Source organism: Sinocyclocheilus rhinocerous, unplaced genomic scaffold (genome assembly GCF_001515625.1).
Source record: "Sinocyclocheilus rhinocerous isolate Xijiao unplaced genomic scaffold, SAMN03320098_v1.1 scaffold597, whole genome shotgun sequence".
NCBI lineage: Eukaryota > Metazoa > Chordata > Actinopteri > Cypriniformes > Cyprinidae > Sinocyclocheilus > Sinocyclocheilus rhinocerous.
Window position 1 is genome coordinate 440601 of NW_015649570.1, and position 27017 is coordinate 467617.

The 27017-nt window shown below is 37.6% G+C and overlaps 4 protein-coding genes and 1 pseudogene across 6 annotated transcripts in view; 3 read left to right on the forward strand and 2 right to left on the reverse strand.

The window, feature by feature from the left end:
• The window catches only part of bckdk (branched chain ketoacid dehydrogenase kinase), a 22881-nt gene extending 20039 nt beyond the window's left edge, over window positions 1–2842 (forward strand). The window contains exons 10-11 of the mRNA XM_016515568.1: window positions 739–894; window positions 1435–2842. Coding sequence (XP_016371054.1) covers window positions 739–894; window positions 1435–1579 — 301 coding nt within the window. The 3' untranslated portion in view covers window positions 1580–2842. The remainder of the gene's footprint in view (window positions 1–738; window positions 895–1434) is intronic.
• A 1630-nt stretch (window positions 2843–4472) lies between these two features.
• On the forward strand, window positions 4473–6229 carry LOC107710710 (protein orai-2-like). The gene is made up of 4 exons (XM_016515544.1): window positions 4473–4601; window positions 5276–5321; window positions 5902–6137; window positions 6215–6229. Exons 2-4 carry the CDS (start codon window positions 5285–5287, stop codon window positions 6227–6229), a joined length of 288 nt encoding a protein of 95 aa, XP_016371030.1. The 5' UTR covers window positions 4473–4601; window positions 5276–5284.
• A 2477-nt stretch (window positions 6230–8706) lies between these two features.
• Window positions 8707–12915, forward strand: LOC107710735 (protein orai-2-like). Of its 2 annotated transcripts, XM_016515571.1 has the most exons (4): window positions 8707–8819; window positions 9494–9539; window positions 10120–10355; window positions 11816–12915. In XM_016515571.1, exons 2-4 carry the CDS (start codon window positions 9503–9505, stop codon window positions 12377–12379), a joined length of 837 nt encoding a protein of 278 aa, XP_016371057.1. In that variant the 5' UTR covers window positions 8707–8819; window positions 9494–9502; the 3' UTR covers window positions 12380–12915. The 2 variants fall into 2 exon arrangements, with proteins under 2 accessions (XP_016371057.1, XP_016371058.1); XM_016515572.1 differs by lacking the exon at window positions 9494–9539.
• A 6635-nt stretch (window positions 12916–19550) lies between these two features.
• Window positions 19551–22420, reverse strand: LOC107710733 (peroxisome assembly protein 12-like). 2 transcript variants are annotated; one of them, XM_016515570.1, is made up of 4 exons: window positions 22345–22420; window positions 22003–22200; window positions 20486–21021; window positions 19551–20392 (listed from the first exon to the last, which is right to left on the reverse strand). In XM_016515570.1, the coding sequence occupies exons 2-4, from the start codon at window positions 22135–22137 to the stop codon at window positions 20002–20004; spliced, it is 1062 nt and encodes a 353-aa protein (XP_016371056.1). In that variant the 5' UTR covers window positions 22138–22200; window positions 22345–22420; the 3' UTR covers window positions 19551–20001. The 2 variants fall into 2 exon arrangements, with proteins under 2 accessions (XP_016371056.1, XP_016371055.1); XM_016515569.1 differs by lacking the exon at window positions 22345–22420 and having other exon boundaries at window positions 22003–22210.
• Window positions 22421–24220: 1800 nt separating this feature from the next.
• LOC107710732 (zinc finger protein 260-like) overlaps window positions 24221–27017 on the reverse strand; it is a 5613-nt pseudogene continuing 2816 nt past the window's right edge.

The window sequence follows — 27017 nt, forward strand, 5'->3', positions numbered from 1 at the left end:
AATACTGACACAAGGGGGTGATCCTTTTTCCAACTCAGTGATTCTGGGTTGTTATTTTTATATTTTTTTCTGACAGGTTGGTGTTATAGCTTTCACTTGAATGTTATAAGTTTAATGAGTAAATACAGCTGGATAAAACAAAAACCGTGTCCGTCTTCATTTCAGTCTGCAAAGCAACAAAATGTGATTATTTTAAAATGGTGTGATTCTTTTCTATACCCACTGTATATGTAATAATATATATGTAAGTCTCATCAAGTTTGTTCATTTTGACTTTGCTTCAAAAATATAGATAACACTGAAGTAGTAAAAACATGTTTTTGTTAGTAATACATTTTGATTGGGAATTATTTAATAACAGCAGTCACCTTCACTTTAGACCGTTAGTCAACAAATCCTTGGTAAACACTAAATAAGTATAAATGATGGGGGCTGACACGAATGTTCTCCTTTCACTTAACCACACTGAATGGACCCTGAAATGCTCAATCGCAGATTATTTCAAGCTGATTTTAATTCACATGTTTGAGGGGGTGAGTTAACTCTGTAATGAATTCACATCCACTTGGCCATTCAGACTGATTTTCAAACTGGTTGAGAATCAGATGATAATTTTCATAGAAATTGTTTGAGGAGCCAAAGCTTAAAACGATTTTTGCTAATAATGTATATGCATTGCACAAATAAATGAAACTGATTGGCCTAAAACAGCAGAGTGGTGTTCGTATCATTTTGCAGGATCTCAGACCGTGGCGGTGGCATTCCTCACAGCATTCTGGACCAGGTGATGGATTACCACTTCAGCACAGCTGAACAGAGCGCACAGGATCCCCGCATGAGCAACCTTTTCAACAACATAACCAACAGCGGCCCCCAGTCCGGACCCATGCATGGGTAAGAAGAGCTAGACCTATAGAAAAATGTGCACAAGCTCAAATTAAAAGCTGCTTCAAACGATTAGTGCAAAGGTTGGGTTTTTATGTAAATTATTGAGGGACTGCTTGGGATCACGTCTCTTTTTTTTCCAATTATAACATGCTTTTCACCTCTTCAGAAGTAAATATTTATGTCTTGTCCACATGCAGCAGCTGACTTTGCAAGATTCTGTGCATTCTTGCAAGATCAGTATAGTAGCTAAAGTGGTCTGCTCTACTTGATCCAGATTGAACCAGTTTGATCTGGATCTGTAAGTCTAAAGTGTCAAGCCGGCACTCCTCACCATGAGCGGTCTCAATTCACAATTACAGAAGACCAGATGGCAACTGGCAGTCCTTTTCTAATGAAAAGAATTAGTTTTCCTGCTTGGAGTTGTTTATTAAGTTATTTGGCACAGTTGAAGGTTTATTTGAGGATTGTGATACATTAGGATGCGCTGTTGTGCCGTTTAAGGGTATTGAAGAGCATCTCAGTGATGCCACTTGTTTTCTCCTCCAGGTTTGGCTTTGGTCTGCCTACGTCCCGAGCGTACGCTGAATACTTGGGAGGTTCCTTGGCCATCCAGTCGATGCAGGGCATCGGCACAGACGTCTACCTGCGTCTTCGGCACATTGATGGCAAAGGAGAGAGCTTCAGAGTTTGATGTCGTGGTCTATTTGTAGAGTTGTGGGTCAGTCATCATGTTGAAGATTTCAAGGCTCGAAGAGGAACCAAAGCCAGGATGTTAAACAGTTGTCCTTTCACTCATATTGCCTGTCACTGCATCAGTATCACTGCGTTTTCTGCAGATTATGGGTGTCATGCTTGGCATTCGCACTGCGTTGTGTTTGTGTAGTGCACTGTGATTTCTGTCAAACTCTCAGCCTTAAGATTGCAAAGTGATTTCGTGATTAAAATCCAGCGTGTTACTGTCCATCGTCACCAGTGGGACGAGTCCTTACACTCCAGACGCTTGCAGAAGATGCTCTCCAGACAGCCATATCCTGCTTTTCTTTGGAGATGCAGTGTTCACTCCAACGGTGAATGCAGAAATCTTCTATGAACTCTGAATAGAGTTCGACTGCCTTACGAAAAAGACTCATTCTGAAAATGTTGTCAGTGTCCAGATGTCAGTAGAAATCACAGTTTTGACATTTCACATTAACCATATGCGTTTAAGAGTTTGTTGTAGATTTCATGCTTGAAATGGTTTGCTAAAAAAGGCTCTTGGGGTTATAGCACAGCGCTAAAATATAAATGATAGTTTTGTTTTGTTTTGTTTTCTCCAGCAAACAATGTTATAGAGATGTTCAAATTTGAATGGATGTTTTTACACTCTGCCCACCTGCACATTTGGTCTCTTGATCGATTTTGTTCAGTTCATTTTCTAAAAGGATTCCAACATGTTTGAGACTGAGAGACCATGAGATTTGTTTACCTGAATTTGAAATTTTCCCCAAATGACAAAAGTTCTATTGAGTTTCTAATTGAACTGCTGGAGGTCACAATACATAAAGTAATCTGTAACATTCTGTCTTGTAATGTTGTGCCTGTGTTTTCTTTTCTCTCCTTTTGAAATGACTTTCAAGAAAAGGAGCCTCCTTGTGTTTTCTGCTCATTATCTTTTCTCAAGAGCTGCAGATTTGTTGCCCCCTACTGGTGGAAGCTGAGTATTAACTTTGACTTTAAACAATATGGACATACTGATGAGTTAGTGTAATGAATGATGTACAGTAGGTTTTGGATCATTTAGAATGACTAACATGCACATATTAACATTTTCCTTTGTTTATATAAAAGGCCAAATTGTGGCATGACGCACTCAAAATGATATCAAGGATGGGATCTTTTTGTTTTTTTCTTTTTGATGTTCCGTTTGCATTACATAGATGCCAAATACACATAGCTTTTTGGGCATTATAAAATTTTGGATGAGAACATTTGTGTTTTTTTCTTGATTTCCTTCCTTTCTCTGTTGGTTTTAATTTAATATGCTGTTCATATTGTGACATTTTGCCAGTATTTTTTTTTAGCAGTAGGCTATAAATAGGAGTTAGGTGGCAGATATTTATACTTAAGTACTGTGGTACATTATAAAACAGTATGCAGTGACATATTGAGTGTAAATTGTCATATTTATTAATATTATTAAATGGATGCCGCCTTATTGGGACAATGAAGCCCTCCCTGCACCAATCGCTAACCATACCAATAACACTGAATTATTATTCACTTATTTTTATTGAAAATAAATGCCTTTACGATCTGATATGTGATGGGAAAAAGAGACGAACGAGTTTGGCAAAAGGCGGATTCGAAATTGGAATTCGAACTCGAATTTTGTTTGCATAATTGAAATATCTTTATTTACATATTTTATGTTATTTATATATGATATTACAGCAATATTATTATTATTATTTAATATCTTTGAAACAATCTGTAGTACATAATAGAATCAAGTCAAATGACGTCACCTTTATCGCTATAGCGCTTTATACAGTACAGATTCATTGCATACTGCAATATAGTAGGAGTTGTATGGTAGTATGCCATTCTAAACAGCTTCTGTACTGATTTCAGAGTGTATTTAGCAGATTCTGGCAAATATAGTAGGTATTCCATGCATATAGAAAGTTTGCATACTATGTACAGTATACATACTGGATACTGCAGAAATAGTAAGAGTATTGCATTTCGAACAAAGCATCTGTGAACAGCAAAAGGAGGAGTAAGGGGGCCGGCCCACTATTAAACTGGCCAATCAGAGGACGCGTTCTGCCTGTCACTCATTTTGCGTATTGGGTTGATTGACATGCCTTTGGGGGAAAACCCCGACTTTATAGAATTAATTTAAAGAGAGGGCATAAAATGGCAGGAAAAATGCTTTAACTAAAATAAAGTTAATTTAAAAGCATAAATTGCGACGGCCAGATCACGTGATGCATGCAGAGACCACAGGGGAGACCACGTGACAGCTACAGAAGCCCGATTAAAAACCGCGAACCGGTTCTTTCGAATGATTTTATTCAAAGAACCGGTTCAAACAACTGATTCAGTGATTATTTGATCTCAGCAAGCAATTACGTCCTCACATGGTCCCCGACATCCTTGAGTGGCATATTACATGCTCTAAACTTTGAAATAAAGTAATGTACATGAACACATTTGCTGTTTATTATGTTTTTTTCTATTAAGTTTTTTAAATAATGGTATTTCACGTTTCTCTTTTAGTTCCTGCAGCCAAGCTTCAGCTCAAAAAGTCATAAGAGCCTAAATATAATTTGTATTTACATTAAGTTAAATTCATTTACATCATTAAAACTGTTTTTTATATGGGTTGGGGAAAAAATGTAGTTATATCATCGGCATATTTCCAGTAGATTTTTTATTATATTGTAGTAGATATTTTATTATATATATTTGGCTTTGAGTTTATAGTTATGAGTCATATTTGAGGCGGTTCTCAGTTCAGTGAACTGGTGACTCGAGAAACGCGCAGACTCAGTTTCGTGAACCTGTTTTGTTCAACCGATACATTGTAAAGATCCGACTCAAAAGAACGATTCGCTGAGGAATCGGACATCGCCAGAGCGGAAAAGACTAGAGCGGTCAACGTCCATTTCTCTCCCAGATCCCCTTTCTGTCGGCTGTAATGTGGATGTGAACACAGACTGGCAGCAAAGGTGAGTTGGATGCGAGCGCAAAGAGGACTTCAGTACAGCGCATGTGTGATCGGCGATGCTTTCTTATTGTGTGCTTCAGTCACTGCTGGTGGTTAGGAAGGGAAGTTGTGTGTGCTGAAAAATACATCTGTGGCCTGGCGTTCATTGTGCTCCGATTTGCAAGTTAATAAGACGACCTCACAGAAACACACCTTGTTTAGACGCATTTGTTTAGACAGCGGCTGTTCACTAACAACCCTTTTTTTCCATGCAGTTTTATTTTGGTCACAGGCGGAGGATGTGTTTTGCGTCTGATGTGGCGCTCATTTATTTACTGCCTATTTAAATAACAAACACACAGCAGCTACATTCATCTTTATAACTAATAATACGCTGTTGTATGTTGTAGGAATGTAGAAAGCATATGAAATGTATTGTGGCTCTACTATATGATCTGATATATATATATATATATATATATATTTCTTGTTTATATAATGATTTTGAAGAATGACCGTGTATTGTAAATGCGTACATCACCATAGAGTCCAAGACAAGTAGAGCACTAAGTATTTAAGTTTCAGTTATGCTATTTTTAACATGCTATTTATCTTTGTTAATTCTCAGCATTTATTAATTCTAACTGTTAGTTGTAATTTCTAATTACTTAACATATTAATTTTCTATTTAACCAGAGATGTGTGATGAAAACCAGTCCTAAAGCAGGGCAAGGCCAATCAGGTATGTTTCAGATTTATAAAGTAATTTCTACCATTTTATATCACGTATAGATCTTCTGTAACAGATAGTAATACCATGCCACTGAATCATTGATATATTCATATACTATGGTACGTACAAGATTCTAAAAAATAATACAATGGAATTATCATGATATACAGATTCAAAAAACATAAAAACATCACGCTACTCTATCTGGTCCCTTTTTGGTACTTATTGTGAAATGTAAGAGTACTTATTTTTACATTCTTATATTTCAATGCAGACATAAACTATTTTTTGTGAGTGTGTGTGAGACTTACAATTCATTAACCGCTCTAGTTAACTAACAAAGTGCAGTAAGCTGTAAAACTATATGCACTACAATGCAGTATGTTTATCATTGGGATAATACATTAATATAATATGATAACAAATACCACTTTGCAATATCAAGCAGCATAACACCGTTTTTGTACAACTAAAATAACTAGAAGTGACTGACACTGGAAGCCTCACACATTCGAGTCACAAAAGGCTGCACCGCACTTATGTTAAAGAAAAAAGTGAATATTATATGATATTATGTTTGCAAACACAGTTACTATGAGCAGTGAGCTCAATGTGCCGATGGGCTCCCCCACGCTCGGGGGCTCAGACCGGCTGCAGGATGGTGGCGGGATGGACTACAGGGACTGGGTTCGCCGCAGCTATCTGGAGTTGGTCACCTCTAACCACCACTCGGTCCAGGCTCTCTCATGGAGGAAACTCTACCTCAGCAGGGCCAAGCTCAAAGCCTCCAGCCGAACCTCAGCCCTGCTGTCTGGCTTTGCCATGGTGAGTATATGGCACTCTGTGATAAGTGTGAGCTATCAAATGTATGTGACTCTTGTCATGGCCACACTCTTTTGTAGATTGTATTTCAGTGAGTGTATCAGGAAACTGTTGCTAAACTTCAAACAAAGGGTGTGGGCTGTTTTTAAATTCTTAGAAGCATGAGATGGTTTGGAGATAAGTTTGTCTTGAATCATTGTCTGATGGAACTTTGTGTCTAACCACTTTTGGCCAAGATAGAGCATAACAGTGAGCACCCGCTTGACCGGAAGTATTTTTCACATTCGTTTTCTCCATAGGGACTTCAAACATTCTACAGTAAAGAGTTACGAAACCAACCAGTTATGAGATGAATTGTAACATTACAAACCTTGATTTGAAGCAAACAAAAGACTTTAGGTAGTTCAATTATTATAATCCTAGCTATTTTATTATGGGATACAATAGAATCTTTATGTAAGTGATTTATAGTTATTGACTGAAGTATAAAACAATTAATCCTTTTGCCTTTATTGTGACAGGACAGATCAGAATTGACAGGAAGCGAAGTGGGAGAGAGAGAAGGGGGGCGGGATCGGGAAAGGTCCTTGAGTCGGGATTCAAACACGGGACGCCCGTAGCGCAACGGGCGCTGTATGTCGGCGCGCTGCCCACAAGGCTATTGGCACCAACAAACTAATTTATTTTTAGTTTATCCCAAAATATTCAGTCATAAACAAGAGCGTGTAGTCGGCGCCAATAGCCGCTACGAGTTGCACTCGAGTTTAAATCCTGGCTTGTGGACCTTTCCCGATTCCAACCCCCCACTCCCAATTCACTTCCTGTCTACAATGCTGTCCTATAATAAAAGCCAAAAACGCCAAAAAAAAAACAAGAGCGTGTAGGCCAACTGCATCATTTGCAGTGATTCATGGGAGTGGGCAGTAGTTATTGAGCTCAATTTCCATGAGATTTCCAACATCTCTAATTGGTGGATTTTTATTCAGGATTGCAGGAAATTCAGGCTGCATTTATTTGATTTATTCGATCAAAAATAGTGAAAGTATTATTGTGAAATATTACAATTTTAAATAACTTTTCTATTTTTTAAATCAATTTTAAAATGTAATTTATTCCTGTGATGCAAAGCTGAATTTTCACCATCATTACTCTAGTCTTCAGTGTCACAGGATCCTTCTAATATTATGATTTGCTGCTCAAAAAAAATTCTAATGTTGAAATCCATTGTGCTGCTTAATTTTTTATGTATTTATTTTATTATTTTTTAAAACCGTGATACTTTTTTCAGGATTATTTGATGAATAAAAAGGACAAAATAACAGCATTTATTTGAAAATGGAAACCATTTGTAACATTCGATATTTACATATTTTATGTTATTTATATATGATATTACAGCAATATTATTATTATTATTATTTAATATCTTTGAAACAATCTGTAGTACATAATAGAATCAAGTCAAATGACGTCACCTTTATCGCTATAGCGCTTTATACAGTACAGATTCATTGCATACTGCAATATAGTAGGAGTTGTATGGTAGTATGCCATTCTAAACAGCTTCTGTACTGATTTCAGAGTGTATTTAGCAGATTCTGGCAAATATAGTAGGTATTCCATGCATATAGAAAGTTTGCATACTATGTACAGTATACATACTGGATACTGCAGAAATAGTAAGAGTATTGCATTTCGAACAAAGCATCTGTGAACAGCAAAAGGAGGAGTAAGGGGGCCGGCCCACTATTAAACTGGCCAATCAGAGGACGCGTTCTGCCTGTCACTCATTTTGCGTATTGGGTTGATTGACATGCCTTTGGGGGAAAACCCCGACTTTATAGAATTAATTTAAAGAGAGGGCATAAAATGGCAGGAAAAATGCTTTAACTAAAATAAAGTTAATTTAAAAGCATAAATTGCGACGGCCAGATCACGTGATGCATGCAGAGACCACAGGGGAGACCACGTGACAGCTACAGAAGCCCGATTAAAAACCGCGAACCGGTTCTTTCGAATGATTTTATTCAAAGAACCGGTTCAAACAACTGATTCAGTGATTATTTGATCTCAGCACGCAATTACGTCCTCACATGGTCCCCGACATCCTTGAGTGGCATATTACATGCTCTAAACTTTGAAATAAAGTAATGTACATGAACACGTTTGCTGTTTATTATGTTTTTTTTCTATTAAGTTTTTTAAATAATGGTATTTCACGTGTCCCTTTTAGTTCCTGCAGCCAAGCTTCAGCTCAAAAAGTCATAAGAGCCTAAATATAATTTGTATTTACATTAAGTTAAATTCATTTACATCATTAAAACTGTTTTTTATATGGGTTGGGGAAAAAATGTAGTTATATCATCGGCATATTTCCAGTAGATTTTTTATTATATTGTAGTAGATATTTTATTATATATATTTGGCTTTGAGTTTATAGTTATGAGTCATATTTGAGGCGGTTCTCAGTTCAGTGAACTGGTGACTCGAGAAACGCGCAGACTCAGTTTCGTGAACCTGTTTTGTTCAACCGATACATTGTAAAGATCCGACTCAAAAGAACGATTCGCTGAGGAATCGGACATCGCCAGAGCGGAAAAGACTAGAGCGGTCAACGTCCATTTCTCTCCCAGATCCCCTTTCTGTCGGCTGTAATGTGGATGTGAACACAGACTGGCAGCAAAGGTGAGTTGGATGCGAGCGCAAAGAGGACTTCAGTACAGCGCATGTGTGATCGGCGATGCTTTCTTATTGTGTGCTTCAGTCACTGCTGGTGGTTAGGAAGGGAAGTTGTGTGTGCTGAAAAATACATCTGTGGCCTGGCGTTCATTGTGCTCCGATTTGCAAGTTAATAAGACGACCTCACAGAAACACACCTTGTTTAGACGCATTTGTTTAGACAGCGGCTGTTCACTAACAACCCTTTTTTTCCATGCAGTTTTATTTTGGTCACAGGCGGAGGATGTGTTTTGCGTCTGATGTGGCGCTCATTTATTTACTGCCTATTTAAATAACAAACACACAGCAGCTACATTCATCTTTATAACTAATAATACGCTGTTGTATGTTGTAGGAATGTAGAAAGCATATGAAATGTATTGTGGCTCTACTATATGATCTGATATATATATATATATATATATATATTTCTTGTTTATATAATGATTTTGAAGAATGACCGTGTATTGTAAATGCGTACATCACCATAGAGTCCAAGACAAGTAGAGCACTAAGTATTTAAGTTTCAGTTATGCTATTTTTAACATGCTATTTATCTTTGTTAATTCTCAGCATTTATTAATTCTAACTGTTAGTTGTAATTTCTAATTACTTAACATATTAATTTTCTATTTAACCAGAGATGTGTGATGAAAACCAGTCCTAAAGCAGGGCAAGGCCAATCAGGTATGTTTCAGATTTATAAAGTAATTTCTACCATTTTATATCACGTATAGATCTTCTGTAACAGATAGTAATACCATGCCACTGAATCATTGATATATTCATATACTATGGTACGTACAAGATTCTAAAAAATAATACAATGGAATTATCATGATATACAGATCCAAAAAACATAAAAACATCACGCTACTCTATCTGGTCCCTTTTTGGTACTTATTGTGAAATGTAAGAGTACTTATTTTTACATTCTTATATTTCAATGCAGACATAAACTATTTTTTGTGAGTGTGTGTGAGACTTACAATTCATTAACCGCTCTAGTTAACTAACAAAGTGCAGTAAGCTGTAAAACTATATGCACTACAATGCAGTATGTTTATCATTGGGATAATACATTAATATAATATGATAACAAATACCACTTTGCAATATCAAGCAGCATAACACCGTTTTTGTACAACTAAAATAACTAGAAGTGACTGACACTGGAAGCCTCACACATTCGAGTCACAAAAGGCTGCACCGCACTTATGTTAAAGAAAAAAGTGAATATTATATGATATTATGTTTGCAAACACAGTTACTATGAGCAGTGAGCTCAATGTGCCGATGGGCTCCCCCACGCTCGGGGGCTCAGACCGGCTGCAGGATGGTGGCGGGATGGACTACAGGGACTGGGTTCGCCGCAGCTATCTGGAGTTGGTCACCTCTAACCACCACTCGGTCCAGGCTCTCTCATGGAGGAAACTCTACCTCAGCAGGGCCAAGCTCAAAGCCTCCAGCCGAACCTCAGCCCTGCTGTCTGGCTTTGCCATGGTGAGTATATTACATTCTGTGATAAGTGTGAGCTGACAAATGTATGTGACTCTTGGCCACACACTTTTGTGGATTATATTTCAGTGAATGTATCAGGAAACAGTTGCTATAGGTCAAACAAAGGGTGTGGCTTGTTGAAATTCTTAGTAGCATCAGATGGCTTGGAGATAAGATTGTCTTGAATCATTGTCCGGTGCAACTTTGTATTGCTAACCACTTTTGGCCGAGATAACAGTGACCACCCACTTGACTTGACCGGAAGTATTTTTCACATTCATGTTCTCCGTAGGGATTTCAAACATTCTTCAGTAAAGGGTTATGAAAGCAACCCACTCTGAGATGAGTCGTAACATAACAAACTTTGATTTGAAGCAAACAAAAGACTGGAGCTAATTGAATTATAATAATTTTATCACTTTTATTATAGGACTCAACAGAATCAGTATAAGTGATTTATGGTTATATACTGAAGTATAAAACCATTTATTTTTAGTTTATCGCACATTATTCAGACATAAACAAGAGTGTAGGCCGACACTGCATTGTTTGCAGTGATTCATGGGAGTGGGCAGTAGCTGTTGAGTTCAATTTCCATTGTAACAACAACATCTCTAATTGGTGGATTTTTATTGGGGGTTATGGGTAGTGTAGTAGTTTTTGTTGGGAATGGTGCAAATAAACGATTTATTTATTTATTTTAAAAATGACACTGACTTTTTAAAAATGTTTTTGAAGTCTCTTATGTTCACCAAGTCTGCATTTATTTGATTTATTTGATTAGACATAGTGAAAGTAATATTGTGAAATAAAATGTAATTTATTCCTGATGTCAAAGCTGAATTTTCAGCATCATTACTCCAGTCTTCAGTGTCACATGATCCTTCAGAAATCATTCTAATATGCTGATTGGCTCAAAAAGCATTTCCTATTATTATGAATTTTGAAAACTGAAGTGCTGCTTCATTTTTTTGGAAACCATGATACTTTTTTTCAGGATTCTTTGATGAATAGAACGTTTAAAAGAACAACTTTTATTTTTGTTATTATATATTTGAAAATAGAAACCTTTTGTAACAGTTTTTACTTTCACTTTTGATCAGTTTAATCAATCCTTGCTGAATAAAATTGTTTATTTAAAAAAAAATGTGTTTATGAAAAAAATGTAAGTATTTATCATCCTTCCAACAACTTCAGAGCTCAAGGTAGATCTACCTTTTTACATTGTCATAAAACATTTTTATTGTGTTTATGAAAAAAATGTAAATATTTATCATCCTTCAACAACTTCAGAGCTCAAGGTAGATCTACCTTTTTACATTGTCATAAAACATTTTTATTTCTCTGTGGACAAAATGAATGGGATTTTTACTTCAGGAACCCCACTGTTAGTTTACCCCATTTGGTTCACATGAAATATTACCAGTTAAATTCATTATTGTTTATAATGTGGTTGTGACCAGGTGGCCATGGTGGAGGTGCAGCTGGAGATGCAGTATAACTACCCACGGTTCCTGCTCATTGCCTTTAGCGTATGTACTACAGTGCTGGTGGCCGTCCACCTGTTCGCCCTCCTCATCAGCACCTGCATCCTGCCCAATGTGGAAGCCGTCAGCAACATCCACAATCTCAACTCTGTCTCTGAGTCTCCCCACGAGAGGATGCACCTCTATATTGAGCTGGCCTGGGGCTTTTCCACCGCTCTGGGGATCCTTTTGTTCCTGGCAGAGGTGGTGCTCCTCTGCTGGATAAAGTTCTTGCCGGTTGACTCTGGGGCGCAATCCGCGTCAGCCCTCAAGCAGAACAGCAGCTCGTCTACGGTTCAGCCCGGCCACAGCGGCTGGCAGGCGGCCTTGGCCTCCACCATCATCATGGTGCCGGTCGGATTGATCTTTGTGGTGTTCACCATTCACTTCTACCGCTCGCTAGTGCGACACAAAACAGAGCGGCACCATCAGGAGATCGAGGAACTGCACAAAATCAAGGTGCAGCTGGACGGCCATGAGCGAGGCCTGCAGGCGGTGTGAGATCCAGGGATACTCTTCAAGCTTTCAAGCACATTAAAACTCCTTCTTGAGTCTTTTGGGCTTATTTTCTGTTTTATTCTGAGAGGAAATGCCTTGTTTCCTGGTGGAAGGATTACTCTTATAGAAATTGAGGAGGCTTTACAGCAAAAAAGGCGCACGTTTACAAAATTTCAACCGCAAGGGCTATTTATTTTGTATTTCTTTAGGCTGTAGGTCATTTGGATGTGTTTTTAAGTGCAATTTTCTCTTTCCATGTTTCTAAATACACAAAAATGGATGTCATGGAGTGGCTTGCTTTAATATCATTTGCTGGTTTCTCTTCCTTTTGCGGTGCCATCCTGGATCGATAAGTGTGCCACAGATAATGAGACCAAATGAGTTGGTCTTGGATCCATTATGAATCAGAGCTGCCAGAGTATCTTTAACTGCAATTTCCAGCTCTTATAATATACGTGTCTGTTTGAGCTTCAGTTTAAAGTGATAGTTCACCCAAAAATTGAATATTATATTATCATTTACTCACCCTCATGTCGTTCCAGACCTGCAAGACTTGCTTTCTTCAGCACAAAAGAAGATATTTTGAATTGCTTTTGTCCATACAGTGAGCGCCAGTGGTGTTCAAAACAGCAATGGACTTTGTTGATTTTCACTGTATGGGCACATCAGTCACTGTTTAGCAGAAGTAAGAAAGTGATAACGGTTCAAGTGAGGGTGAGTACATGAAGACTGAATGTTCATTTCCCTTTAAGTAAACAAAAACAAAAAAAAACTGCGATGCACCACATATACAGTAGTTTGTCTGTGTTTAATAGTGAATCTATACTACTGTAATCTCTCAGCCTGCAGAATTGTCGTCCCAAAAAAGGATTCATTTTAAAGCAGTTACAGACGTATCGCTCGTACTAGGCCTATATGTAGTGCAGTATTTTTAGCTTGGGTGTGAAATCTAGACGCTTTAGCCAGACTCACTGCGCGCTTGTATTTCATTGAAGGTTTTGCATGTGTAATTTAATGCACTGTCACTTGTTTTTGTCCATTTTTCAGACAAGGCCTATTGAATGTTATTCTTGTGGGCTACTAGAAGTTTACATTGTCATGTCAATAAAGTCAATGATGATTTGCGCCAACAAATTACTTTTAATGGGCACAGTTAGTTATAAAAATACTTGAGAAAGACAAAATGCTTTGCTGAGCTGAAATTGTTTAATGTGAACTGAGTTGGCAGTCATATCGTCACGCTCAAAATACCGTCTGGTATTTATGTAACAAGTCAATTTGAGGAAAACATTCCAGGGGGAAAAGAAGTCAGACCAATTTCTGCCTGCCTTAAAAAAACTAAACTGACAAAAGTGCACTTGTAGTATTAGGTCATGGAAATGATGTGTCCGGTTTGTTTTTAGAGTATGCAGACAGATTTCATCTGCTGTAGGTCTTTCAGAACGCAGAGTTATAGTTTGTTGCTTCATTTCATGCCTTAAGCATTAATTTAATTCAATAGTAAGTTCATGAGTTGACTCTGTAATAAGGCATAGTGAAGCACCACTCTTTATACAGTTGCACTTGCAGTGTGAATGCTCAAACACAAACACACTTGACCAAAGTTGTGTACTCTGCTTATGGGGGCTTTAAAAAGCACTATGCTTTTTGTGTGTGTGGGAAAATACTTCTAGTATCATTTTTGATACTTCTGTTGCATTGTGCCATACTGTCAATATATAAACGCATATCTAGTGTGAAACGTGTCCAGAACATGTAGCCGACTATTATCAAAACATTTTGTTGAGCAAGTCCTTTCACACTCTTATCTGTACTTGTATGTTAGTTTATGTCAAATAAACACAACCTGTTTTGTTTCTTACTAAAACTTTACCATTTCTGTGTCCAATGAAAATTTGACATGCCTCGGTGAACTGTTCAAGAAAAGACTGCTGCTTTCCTTGTGACTTTCATATTGTCTTGTTACAATGAACGAAGTTCTCAATCAGCAGATGACCTAAGAGGGTGAAAATGCCTGGGTTATATAACTCAAATCTAATTTCCATTACGATATCTTATTAAAATTGCTAAGTATTTATACATCAATGTAGTATTTTGTTGTACTGTCCTTAATGTTTAAAAAAAAAATTTATACCGTATTACAGTACGAAAAATGTAAATTATAATAATCATTTGATAAATGTGCTTAATTCCCTTAATGTTACAATGGTACAGAAATTGGATTCATTTTCTTTTCATGCAAAATATAATGCCTTTTATTTTAGTTTTGGGGTGAAATATGTATAGCCTGAATGCACTGTAAGTCGCTTTGGATAAAAGCGTCTGCTAAATGCATAAATTATAAATTATTAAAATTAAATAAATATGGCTGGACAAGTTTGTGTGAGATTCATATCAGTGCATAAGACTGATCCTGGTCAGTATCTGTTGTTCCTGGGAAGCATGTGAATGGTCAGGTTTCACAGCTGTGACTGGCAGGCACACATGAACTGAGGCTGCAGTCGATAAGGCGACAGGCTGGCTGAGAATGGCATTGTAAATTAGATTAAAGCAATATGTGTCTAGTTATAATGCATAAAACACTAAATGCCTAATATACCTTCTTCAAAAAGAAAGGGGTCATATGACGTTGCTAAAAAGAACATTATTTTGTGTATTTGGTGTAATGAAATGTGTTTATGCGGTTTAAGGTTCAAAAAACACATTATTTTCCACATACTGTACATTATTGTTTCTCCTCTATGCCCCGCCTTTCTAAAACGCGTCGATTTTTACAAAGCTCATCAGTCTGAAAAGCGGAATATTTGGGTTGAACTGTTCTGGAACAGTGTTGTAAATACAACTTAACCACTGATTTGTAGTCGTGTCCATTTTTGGAAGGCCAAACAAAGTAGTTTCGCTTTCACAATGAAACAGCGTTACACACAGTGGCCTAGAGTGAGGAACGGCCGGAGGGCTAGAGTGAGTAGAGGCGGCGGGCTTGAGAACGGCGCGGCTGGCGGATTCGACGAAGGAGCGGCCGGCAGGCTTGCGGCAACCACATGTGACGACCCCGGGCTGGACTCCGCTTCGTCGCATCACAACTTTTAATGGTGAAAGGTATTCTAGAAATATATGTATTTGGAATAGCATATTGCTGCATTACATTGTATGTTGTATACTGTGCATTGTTTACAAATTTTCTATATGCAACAAGATAATTCTCATTGCCAAATGTTTCCCACAATGAGACATTCTTAGCTTCTTCAAAGTAACGAATGCACTAGTATACCTACCACAGAATCTTTTTTGACTCATTTAATTAATTCAGGTGAAGCTGTTGCACCACAGGCTAATGATGATGAAGTGTGAACAGGTGTGCAGAAGAGGCCTCTAGACAAACTATATAAAGGTTGAAAGGCAAAGGGAGTTTAGTTACCTAATTAGTAAATGACTTGCCAAACAGTGGTTTTGCATGAAGATAGTAATAAAAACCAGCGTCAGGCAGGGTTCCAGGATGTCTGGAGTGTTAGAACAACTTCAGATGCACATTATGCATAACCGAGCAAGTATTTATTGATTTGTGGCTATTTTTTGTTTTGAAACAAGCATGTGTTTGAGGGAAGGATTTATTTTAAGTTAGGATTTATAAAGTTAGGATTTATAAATAAACCAAGCAAAGGCTACTTCAGTCTTTGGAAACTAACCAGATTATGACATCTTTGTCAACTGGATGTAGTGAAAAGATTGATTTGAGATGTTCCTTGATGGCAGGTCCTACTACCACATTCAGGTTTTGGTTAAAGAGTTTTTCAGTTATTCAAACTTTAGTAGATGTTTTAATGATAAGTGATTCTGCTTAATTGTTGAAAATGACCATGCAAAGATTCCTGCAGCGATGATGATTGAAAGAACATAACTGACTTGGTATTGCTGCCCTTTGGCATCATTGACCAAGATCTGATTGACCAAGTTTAATCTTCTCTCTGAGCTGCAAGCATCTCATGTTTGATGAGTTTGAGCAGAGACCCAGTTTGCATTACTGCTACTACAAAGGTAGGAACCAAGGATTGTTTGCAACTCTGAACTTTAATGTCCTGATTGTCTTAACAAGTGGCACATTCTATAATAAATGTATTTCAGTAAGTTTTCAGGGAGTGGTAACACAGGGTCTCATGGGTCTGGGGAAATTCCTTGGCCCTATATTTAGACTAAGAATATCAATCTACCAGTTCTGTGAACACGCTGGTTTAAACACTCTTGTAGACTCAACACAGAGTGCTTAATGTCCTGGGCCCCTGAGCACAACACTGTTGCCACTTTACTTTTAGAAACAACTGAAAACAGTGTAAATGATGACCGAGTTTAAATTAAATTCACAAAGCGTAAATTCTATCGACAAGGGGAGGGGGGAGTAAAATCTGCACATTTTTCATAGCACGAGAGCCCAAAAGTTCTAGAAGTCTTTAAAAATATTCATAGAGAAAACAAGACTGACCCATCATGAGTTCTGAAGCTACACAGACTTGATATTTGCTTCAAAACAACATATGTGATTGATCTTGGAGCTTATTTTAATTTGGTTCAGCTCACTGATCACTGTTGTGCTCTACTGAATATGCTTGACCTCATACCTGCATGGGATGTCCGAACCCCATTATCTGCTTAATTCAAATACACCTGAATCAGCTATTTGAGCTTTTTGGCTTCCCTTGAAAATTATGAGGGTATATAGAACACTACAGTGATGATGTATTTTTGTAGGCCAACCAAGCGGCAACCTTCCGGTCTCTCTCGTGAAACCAACACGGAAGTGACTAAAACTGCAATTCATCTACTGGCCGCTAGAGGCTGGCTCCAAAAGGGAGTCAGTCCCATAAACTCCCCATGTTAAAATGCCCAACTTCACAGCAGAAAAAAAATGTTTACAGCCTGGTAGACAACCAGCTCCTGCCTCTTTACCCATTTTTTCGATTATCCGGAAGTGACGCGCTGCCAAGATGGTGACGGCCGGCTCCGCCCACTTTGAGCTTCAAAAACGCTCTTCAGAAACCTACGGGTGACGTCACGGACACTACAGGTGCATCTCAATAAATTAGAATGTCGTGGAAAAGTTCATTTATTTCAGTAGATTGTGTAGCCTAGTGAGCCAAACTGAGAGACCATTTTGAAGGCTCAGGAAACTTTTGCAGGTGTTTTGAGTTGATTAGCTGATTGGCATGTCACCATGTTCTAATTTGTTGAGATAGTGAATTGGTGGGTTTTTGTTAAATGTGAGCCAAAATCATCACAATTAAAAGAACCAAAGACTTAAACTACTTCAGTCTGTGTGCATTGAATTTATTTAATACACGAGTTTCACAATTTGAGTTGAATTACTGAAATAAATGAACTTTTCCACGACATTCTAATTTATTGAGATGCACCTGTATGTCCATGTTTTTATACAGTCTATGAGGCCAACCCAGAAGTTAGCATTACTCTGGTTCCCTTGACAAAAACCTAACAGGGTTTTTTTCCATTGTCTTATGGTTTATTGCAGAAAAGCAGCTCTCTCATCACAATCTTCGCAAATGAACGCTTTTATTTATTTAATTTTGAAGCCTAAACAATCACCAGAGGTAAAAATCTTAATGTAGGCTATAAACAAACTACACCACAGTCACATGATGTCAACATCACAATAACTAATGCTGCATTCACGCCATGTCGTAATTACTGTAATTTCGAGATGACGACATGTGACGCTCTACTTGGAGTTGTTCACACCCTTGGACTCAGAACTATCACACTATCAATGCCTAAACATTGCGCCTTATGAATCTGAGGTGGTCAGGTGGTACAAGTTATAGCTCTCAGAAAATTCCCAGTTCACAAGTTGTAATTACGAGTTCTACGAGGAGGATATGAACACTGTTTACAATTTGCTATCTCGTAATCGGAAATTATGATAAGGTGTGAACGCACCATAAGCTTCCGACAACTCTTTCAGTCTTTATTTGATGTAGATTTTCCTTGGAAGTTTGAGTTAGACAAGAGTGCAATTATAAAGCAAATTATATGAGCAAAGAAAGCAAGCCCTTCCCTCAGCTGATCCAGAGCTTCGGTCCTGATGCTTCACTAACATCTACTGCTGCTCTGAATCACAACATCAGAATCAATCAGATTACTGCACAAATCACTTGTACTGGAGACAAATATGTATTTTTTGCAGCACATGCACCATTTAATGCCATGACTTTATGGATTTAAGACTTTCTGCATCAACTTAAGAGTTTAATTTGTGGCAGGGCGAATTACAACCTTTTTTGGCCCGCAGAAACCCTGTTCTGGTGAGAATGACAGGCTTCTCTAGCAGTGGTGTGCGGTGGTGTTCTGAAATGAGGAGGCAAAGTCCTTTTTTTAAAATTTTTTTTTATCAAATGTAAATTCCTGTCCCAGTCACATGTTCTTGGTTAAATAAACATTACTTACACTACCAGAGGGGAAAAAATCTATTTTATATTTTTACATTAACAATGTAATCAATATTCTGTTTATTTAAGCCAAGTATGAATCTCATCAAGTTAGTGTTTTTAAGCATTTTACATTTATTCCAAAATAATAACTCAAGGCAGTAACAATTTAAACAAAATATTTAGATTTTCGTGCGCTCGAAATACTTTTTCTTTGCGAAACGAACATTTTCTCCACAAAACTCAGATCGTGCGTGTGCAAAATGCACTTTTGTGCTCTCAAAATATGATCTTTCACGCACAGAATTGTGGCAGAGATCTATGCCTATAGATTTACTTTAAATTTCACCAAGCTGATTACTCAATAAAAACTCCCACAGATCATGTTTTCAGGCCATTTAAGTCTTATTTTGATGTAACAAAGTGATTTTATATAAGTGTGTGTTGTTTACTTTTTTTTTTTTTAATGAGTCTTCCCATTAATGCCATTATATTGTTCATTCAGACTGATTCGCGAACGCGGAACGCACATGAACACAAGAGGCGGGATTTATCGCATGAACCCATCACAGCCGAACATAACCAGTCATACCCAATCATATCACGATGGAGGCATTGCCTCCTCTCGCGTGATTTTCCCCCATTCATTCTCAATTACCCCCCACCAAACTCACCGCACGCTTTAGGTGGTCTGTTAAAACTCAATGGGCTCAGGGGAGGCGAGAGAAACTCGGACTCCTGCTGCAATTTTACCTGCTGGTGTCGTGGTTGGACAAAGTTTCTTTTAGAAAAACGAGTGATTTATAATTTTTTTTTATGTTATATTTTGTAATATTGGCGTTGTTTTATTTTTGTACTACAAATTTTTTGGGGAGACAATTTTGAGGAGACACTACCTCCCTTGCCTACTCGGAGGAAACGCCCCTGTTCTCTAGTGACTCTTGAATAAGAGTCGGCAATGATGATATCTGTACAAATGTAATATTTACACATTTCATAAAATAATAGTCCATTATTATATATCATTTAATTACACTAATTTATTAACTTAAAAGCTTTTTAACATTCCTTAGAATAACAATTAACACTAAACCTGTTGTTCACCTGAACAATGTGCAATAATTATGTAAAATCAGACAGATCCACATTAATAATGCATCTTGGAAACCAAATTAAACAGATTTGACCTGTCTATCCATCAGGTGTGTATATTTTAATGAGGTGCTGCAGTCCTGAAGGGTAGCCAGTGAGGGGACACCTGTGATTGGCTTTAACGTACACATATATACACTTATAACAAAACACATAGCCTGAAGTGGCAAGCGCAGTGTCATTGCTGCGCACTTTCCTGCAGAGCGGGCAGACTTTGATGTGTGTGTTTGAAGTCTCCTGGCTGTGCAGGTGGAGAGGCGGCGGAGGGGTTGGGAGGGAGGTCAAGGATTTAACGGTGCTCTGGTTCTCGGATGAATACCACCACTCCAGGAACTGCAGGAAAAACACTCCAATCGAGAGGCTGGTTGAAAGAGACACAGCCAAACCACCAACTGCCGTAGAGACCAGACGCTGAAATTTCTCTCCAAAGCTGAAAACACAAGAGATTTTTGCTTTAATTAAACATCTTTATATTTTGGTAAACCTCAAGAAAATAATTTAGTATAGACTCTAAATAACCCACCTTTGACTGGGGCTCAGTGCCGGGCCTGATGGCTTGAGATCTTGGCTGTGTATGTCATTAGCTGTGAGATATGAGAGTTTAACCCCTGCCAGCCACAGAAGCGGAGAATGTGTCTGTGTTTTGCCGAAAACATACAAAAGCTGATGGCAAAAGACCCAGCCATCCCAGGCCATGCACACAAAGGGGTACGCAGCCAAAAAAGCCCTGTACAACTTCTGCATGACGGACTGCGGCAAGCGGATGGAGAAATCGTCCTCATCTCTCTGTCGAGCCAGGACTTTTTCCAGTTTGGTGTGTAGGTAAGGAAGGAGGGCCAGTAGGAACAAAGAGTGCCAGTGCTGTCTGCGCCGGAGTCCCAGATGAGCTGCACGTGTGCTGTCTTCTCCTACACGCTTCAGACCGTAGAAATTCTCCGAAAATGAGGCGCTGGTGTGGGAAAGGAAATGATGCTGCAATAACACGTCCAGGATAGCATAAATCTCATCAAACCTCTGCCAAAGAAATCCATAGCGAGCGGGATTCGACGTAGCAAGGATCTGTGGACAAAGGCAGGGTCTACACATCAGGAGTATTCAATGCCAGTAAATACTGTAAAGTTTATTTTATTACTATTTTTATAACTATTTTTTAAATATATAAAACAATAGAAGTATGTTTGCAGGCTAGGGGGTCCATGGAACAGTTTAGAGAAAAAAAGAAATGTAAAAATAAATAATAAAAATAAGATTCAAATAATTACAAATTATTAAAAAAAAAAAACTAGATGAAGTAAATAAATACATAATGTACAACAGTACAGGACTACATTAAGTAGAAAAATTATGTAAAATGTAATTTAATATAAACTAAATATTTTCCAAAATATATTTTAGACATATCTATAATATGAATTTTTCACAAATTAAAATACATAATGTACAACAGTACAGGACTACATTAAGTAGAAAAATTATGTAAAATGTAATTGAATATAAACTAAATATTTTCCCAAATATATTTTAGACATATCTATAATATGAATTTTTCACAAATTAAATTGTATCTTTATACAAGAAACTCTACAGATGTCTTTTACGTTTTATCATGTGGATCCGTCACATGACGAAGATCATATTTGTGGGTCTGTGGCATCAAAAAGTTTGAAATCCAAGGTCTATGCTTACAAATTTGTTTATTTTGTGTTTTTGAATACAGTTTTGAGTAAATAGCTTCAGGCAGTCCAATTCAGCCTGGTTTATTCTTCACACTGGTGATGAAAGGTCAAGTTGAACTCACTACATTGTGTAATTGTGCAAATACTGTGGGTCCTAAGTTATTCCATGCATATGAGCCGAATTTGGCCACAGAACACCTGCTTACAGTGCACTGCTAGTATTGTATTAAGCACACAGCCCAAGTTCTTGGGCTTCACTTCATTACAGCACGAGGCAAAGACATGTTTAGAGGCAAGATTAATCTTATACCATAATGTCATCTATTGTACATTGGTAGCAAATGCAGTAAATGCGTAAGCATACCTTCACAGCATGAAGTAATGCAGGTTTAACAGCACTCATCAAAGAGTCCTGAGCTAAAATCTCGAATATGGACGGTCTGTCTTCAGCTGGAGCTGCTGTTGTTAAATGAGCTCCTCGCTCTGCCATGACTCTCATACACTGGGATCAATGCAGATGTGAGCAAGGCGAACTTGACAATTCAGACATCAACAAAGCGTTCTAAAAAAATTATAGAATTTTGCTAAGAATGCTAAGAGTCTTTTAATAATAATATTTTCATAATTTTATTAAGACAATTTTGGCAGAAAATTACACTGCACAAAAAAACAAAACAATGCAAGATTCAAGGGTCACACAACTCACAACCTGTCGCAATGCTTTTCTGGCGTTATTCTTCTGTGTGCTCATTGGCAACAAAATAGGTTCATACTGCCATCTACTGTACTGGGGTAGTCTACAGTATAAAATATTCTATTCTGTTCTGTTCTATTGACCACTGTTTCTAATGGACGGACTCTAAAGATGTCAAAAAAACTACTTTTCACAATAAAAATTAAAAGCAACAACGTCAGACAGTAATGTCAAACTTCAAAATCAATTTATGTGCATTTCATGCATTTTTATTTTTTACAGATAAAAGTATAGTAGAGTTAATATTAATAATGTTGCTGGGAAATACTGGAATAGAATATGGGCTCTTTGAGCTATAATTTATATATGACTAAAGCTATAATATACATGCATACACACACACACACACACACATAGATATATATATATGACTTGTTTTCATATTTATTTCATATATTTTGGTCCATAAACTCTTATTCTTGCAATGTTAATGCTCTTTTTTATGTTTATATTAGATGAAATAATAAATGCAATTAAAAAGGTTTTGATTTTTTTCAGCATTTAATTAATTGTATCAGACAAATCTTGTATTTATGCTTTAAAATTTCTTTTTATATCTTGTTTTATACAAAATGTTCTTTGATACGCTTATATCCATATATACTATTTTATAAATGTAAAAATGTTTGTGCGTGATTCAAAGTATGGTTTAGTCTCAAATTCACTTGGTTGAGAGTGACAAAAATTACATCATTGCTTGATTGCAATGGTACAAGTGCACATTGACTAAATGCCATTTCATGAGGCATGACAGAAAGTTGTGGAAATAAGTTATCATACGCAAATGTATTTATACACTCCTAAAAGACGTATGGGCGTAAACTATGGACATATTTACACATTTTGGTGTTTCTGCCATAGAAGTGAGATTGATAGACCTATACAGTGCACTTTGTGTTGATGTCCTTTTAATAGCCTATAGTAATACAGCTGTCCCGATTTACAAACAGGCAGCACCAAAGACCCCAATATACTCACTGCTAAGTTCTTTGTTTTTTTGTCCAGGGATAAAAAGAAACAGCTGCACACACTGTGATGCTACCAGTGCTACTGGGATTGGGGTTTGGATGAGTATGTAAATATGTGCTGCATGTTAATCTCTCAACAAACACACAACAGAAATGACAAAAGGGCAGTTAAGCATCTGATCATAGCAACAGAAGTTGGAGAAGTTGGTGGGCATGTGCTGTACATTGGATGAAACCCAATCCAAAGTGCACCTCACTAAAATGAAGTTGTTTATTCTTGATGCAAATAGAATTAACAAACAATACAAATGGACAAAAAGTTAAGATAAAAAGAGTTTAATCAATGAGTAATTAAAACGAATACAAAAAAAAAGAGAAAAACAAGTAAAAGTAAAAACGAATGAAAAAGATCTCTATCTTTTATAGACTTAAAAGATAACCAAAACATCTCAAGACAAGAAGAGAAGAGAAGCGGTCACCAGTTGCAAAGTTACTTGATAGTAGCTATACCTTGCATTGGAAAATGGTAAATATATCATAAGTGGCAGAATAGCTACATGTTCCAAGTATGACAAACAAGTTAAAAAATACATATGCTAGCACTATAACATTTTGTAAACTACTTTTTTCTTTCATAAAAGAGAATAAATGAACTAAGAGTCATGCATGAGAAAATTATATGTGAAACTTAAGAATAAAACTTCTTTTGGGAGGAACTCCATCTTTGAGGTTATATGAAGCTCACACTTGAAACTGGTGAGCATGAAGATGAACATGGTTCACTGTGAATGATGTTGATCCTCATCCTTACACAAACTGTGGCTGGTTAGGACAGATTTATACAGAAGAGAGCTTAAATCTATTGCATAGATTTTTTTTTTTTTTGTATGACTGCGTAGAGAAGCTAATTGATTAAAACTCTTCTCACTTGTTGGGCAGTGTTTACGGCTTCGCTCCAGTATGGATCCTCTCATGCGTTTTCATGTTTCCTAACAGAGAGAATCTCTTGTCACAGTGCGAACACTTGTAAGGTTTCTCCCCAGTGTGAACCATCTGGTGCTGTTTCAGTTCAGAATTTGTAAAAAAGGACTTCCCACACTCAAAGCACATAAAAGACTTTACAGAGCTGTGTCTTTTCTGGTGCAGTTTAAAAACACTCAGCAGACTAAAACTCTTTTCACACAAAAGACACGAATAATTTCTGACTTTAGCATGAACTTTCTGGTGGCTCTTCAGGGCTGATTTCAGAATAAAACCTTTGCCGCACTGATGACAGTAAAACGGTTTGTTTTCAGAGTGGGTATGTAGATGTATTTTTAGAGTGGAACTATGTGTGAAACTCATACCACATTCATCACACGTGTGTGGCTTTTCTCCAGTGTGGATTTTCATGTGTACGGTAAGGTGTGATCTTTGTGTGAAACTCGTCCCGCATTGATCACATGTGTGCGGCTTCTCTCCGGTGTGAATTTTCATGTGTTCTTTTAGGGATCGTTTGAGTGCAAAACTCTTCCCGCACTGATCACATGCGTGTGGCTTCTCTCCAGTGTGGATAGTCATGTGTACCGTAAGGCCTATTTTGCTTGAAAAACCCTTCCCACACTGATCACATGTGTGCGGCTTTTCTTCAGTGTGAACCAACATGTGGCTTTTAACGGACTGCTTTAGTGCGAAACTCTTCCCGCACTGATCACAAGTATACGGCTTCTCTCCAGTGTGGATGATCATGTGTCTTTGAAGGTGTTCTTTGCGCGTGAAACCCTTCCCGCATTTATCACATGTGTGCAGCCTGTATTCAGTGTGGATCGTCATGTGTTGCCTAAGTTGTAATTTGCATCTGAATCTCTCCCCACACTGATCACATGCATGCAGCTTCACTCCTTTGTGGATTTTCATGTGTGATAAAAGGCTTCTTTTGACGTTAAAACTCTTCCCACATTGATCACATGTGTACGACGTCTCTCCAGTGTGGATTTTCATGTGTCTCAGAGCGCTGTCTTTTCGTGGGAAACTCTTCCCACACTTATCACATGTGTACGGCTTCTCTCCAGTGTGGATTTTCATGTGCTCCTTAAGGTGTGCTTTTTGTGAAAAACTCTTCCCGCACAGATCACATGTGTGCGGCTTCTCTCCAGTGTGGGTTTTCATGTGTTTCTTAAGGTCTTCTTTGCACGTGAAACTCTTCTCACACTGATCACATGTGTGCGGCTTCTCTCCAGTGTGGGTTTTCATGTGTTTCTTAAGGTCTTCTTTGCACGTGAAACTCTTCCCGCACTGATCACATGTGTGCGGCTTCTCTCCAGTGTGGATTTTCATGTGTTTCTTAAGGTCTTCTTTGCACGTGAAACTCTTCCCGCACTGATCACATGTGTGCGGCTTCTCTCCAGTGTGGATTTTCATGTGTTTCTTAAGGTCTTCTTTGCACGTGAAACTCTTCCCGCACTGATCACATGTGTGCGGCTTCTCTCCAGTGTGGATTTTCATGTGTTTCTTAAGGTCTTCTTTGCACGTGAAACTCTTCCCGCACTGATCACATGTGTGCGGCTTCTCTCCAGTGAACATTCTTTTGAAGGCCCTTTCACAAAAAAAAAAAAAAAGGGAGAGAAGTTGCAGAAAGATAAAAAAAAAATTTGACTTCACTTTCTGATTTATAGGATACGGATTAAAAAAAATTTTTTATTAATTTTTAACTGAGAAATATGGCAATTTCTCCACATTTTCTACCTAGAGTTTAAAAAAGGAAGGAGAAGAAAGAAAAACACTATTTTATGCCAGTTTTCATCTTGATTTTTAGTTGTTTTATCTTACTTTAAAGCCCCTGGGGCCCCTGGTTGAGAACCACTGCCCTAGAGCGATTCTCCAAGGTTAGAAAACACACAGCCAATACAATTGGCTGAACTGTCCTGAAATATATCTTTTTAACATTATTTGACCATATGAAACACCATTTATGAGACAGCAGCTCATAACTTATTTTATAGCTGATTTGAAATATGTTATTGAAATGTGAGTTTGGCAAGCAGTTTTTTATAATTGTTATTTCCCCATTCAAACAGATACAAGTTGGTCTTGCATGACTGAAATAGCTTTATGCAAACAACTCGCACTGATGTACTTCAACACATTCATGAAATGCAAATGTTTTATTTAAAGTCATTTTTGGGTTTCTGCTCATATGTGTGGAGTACAAAGGCAATGGCAACTTCAAGTCTTTAATGCTGAATTCAGTGCACTAACACCACCAGAAACTGCAGCAGTGCTGGACATATGACACAAAAATGATAACTTACTGGAGTGGACACACTGTCTGAATAAAAACAGGGTCGCTTCAAGAAAATACTTGTGCCTGGTATGAATGGCTTTATAGGAATGAATACACTGGTTCAGTTCGTGTTTTGTGTTTCTGAGGCTCCCTAGTGGGCCCCCGGTTGAGAACCACTGCCCTAGAGTGATTCTCCATGGTTAGAGAAAACACACACACACAATGAGAGATTGTGAAAATTCTGGGACAGATTACAGCTGCCTTGTAATGTCTCGAATTCTTTTCTACATTACTTTTAGTATAAGAATGAGTAAATGTTAAACTGAACATTCTTTTGAAGCAATTTAATTACTGGCAGAGAGACGAGGACGCATTTTAATGGATGTTAATGGAAG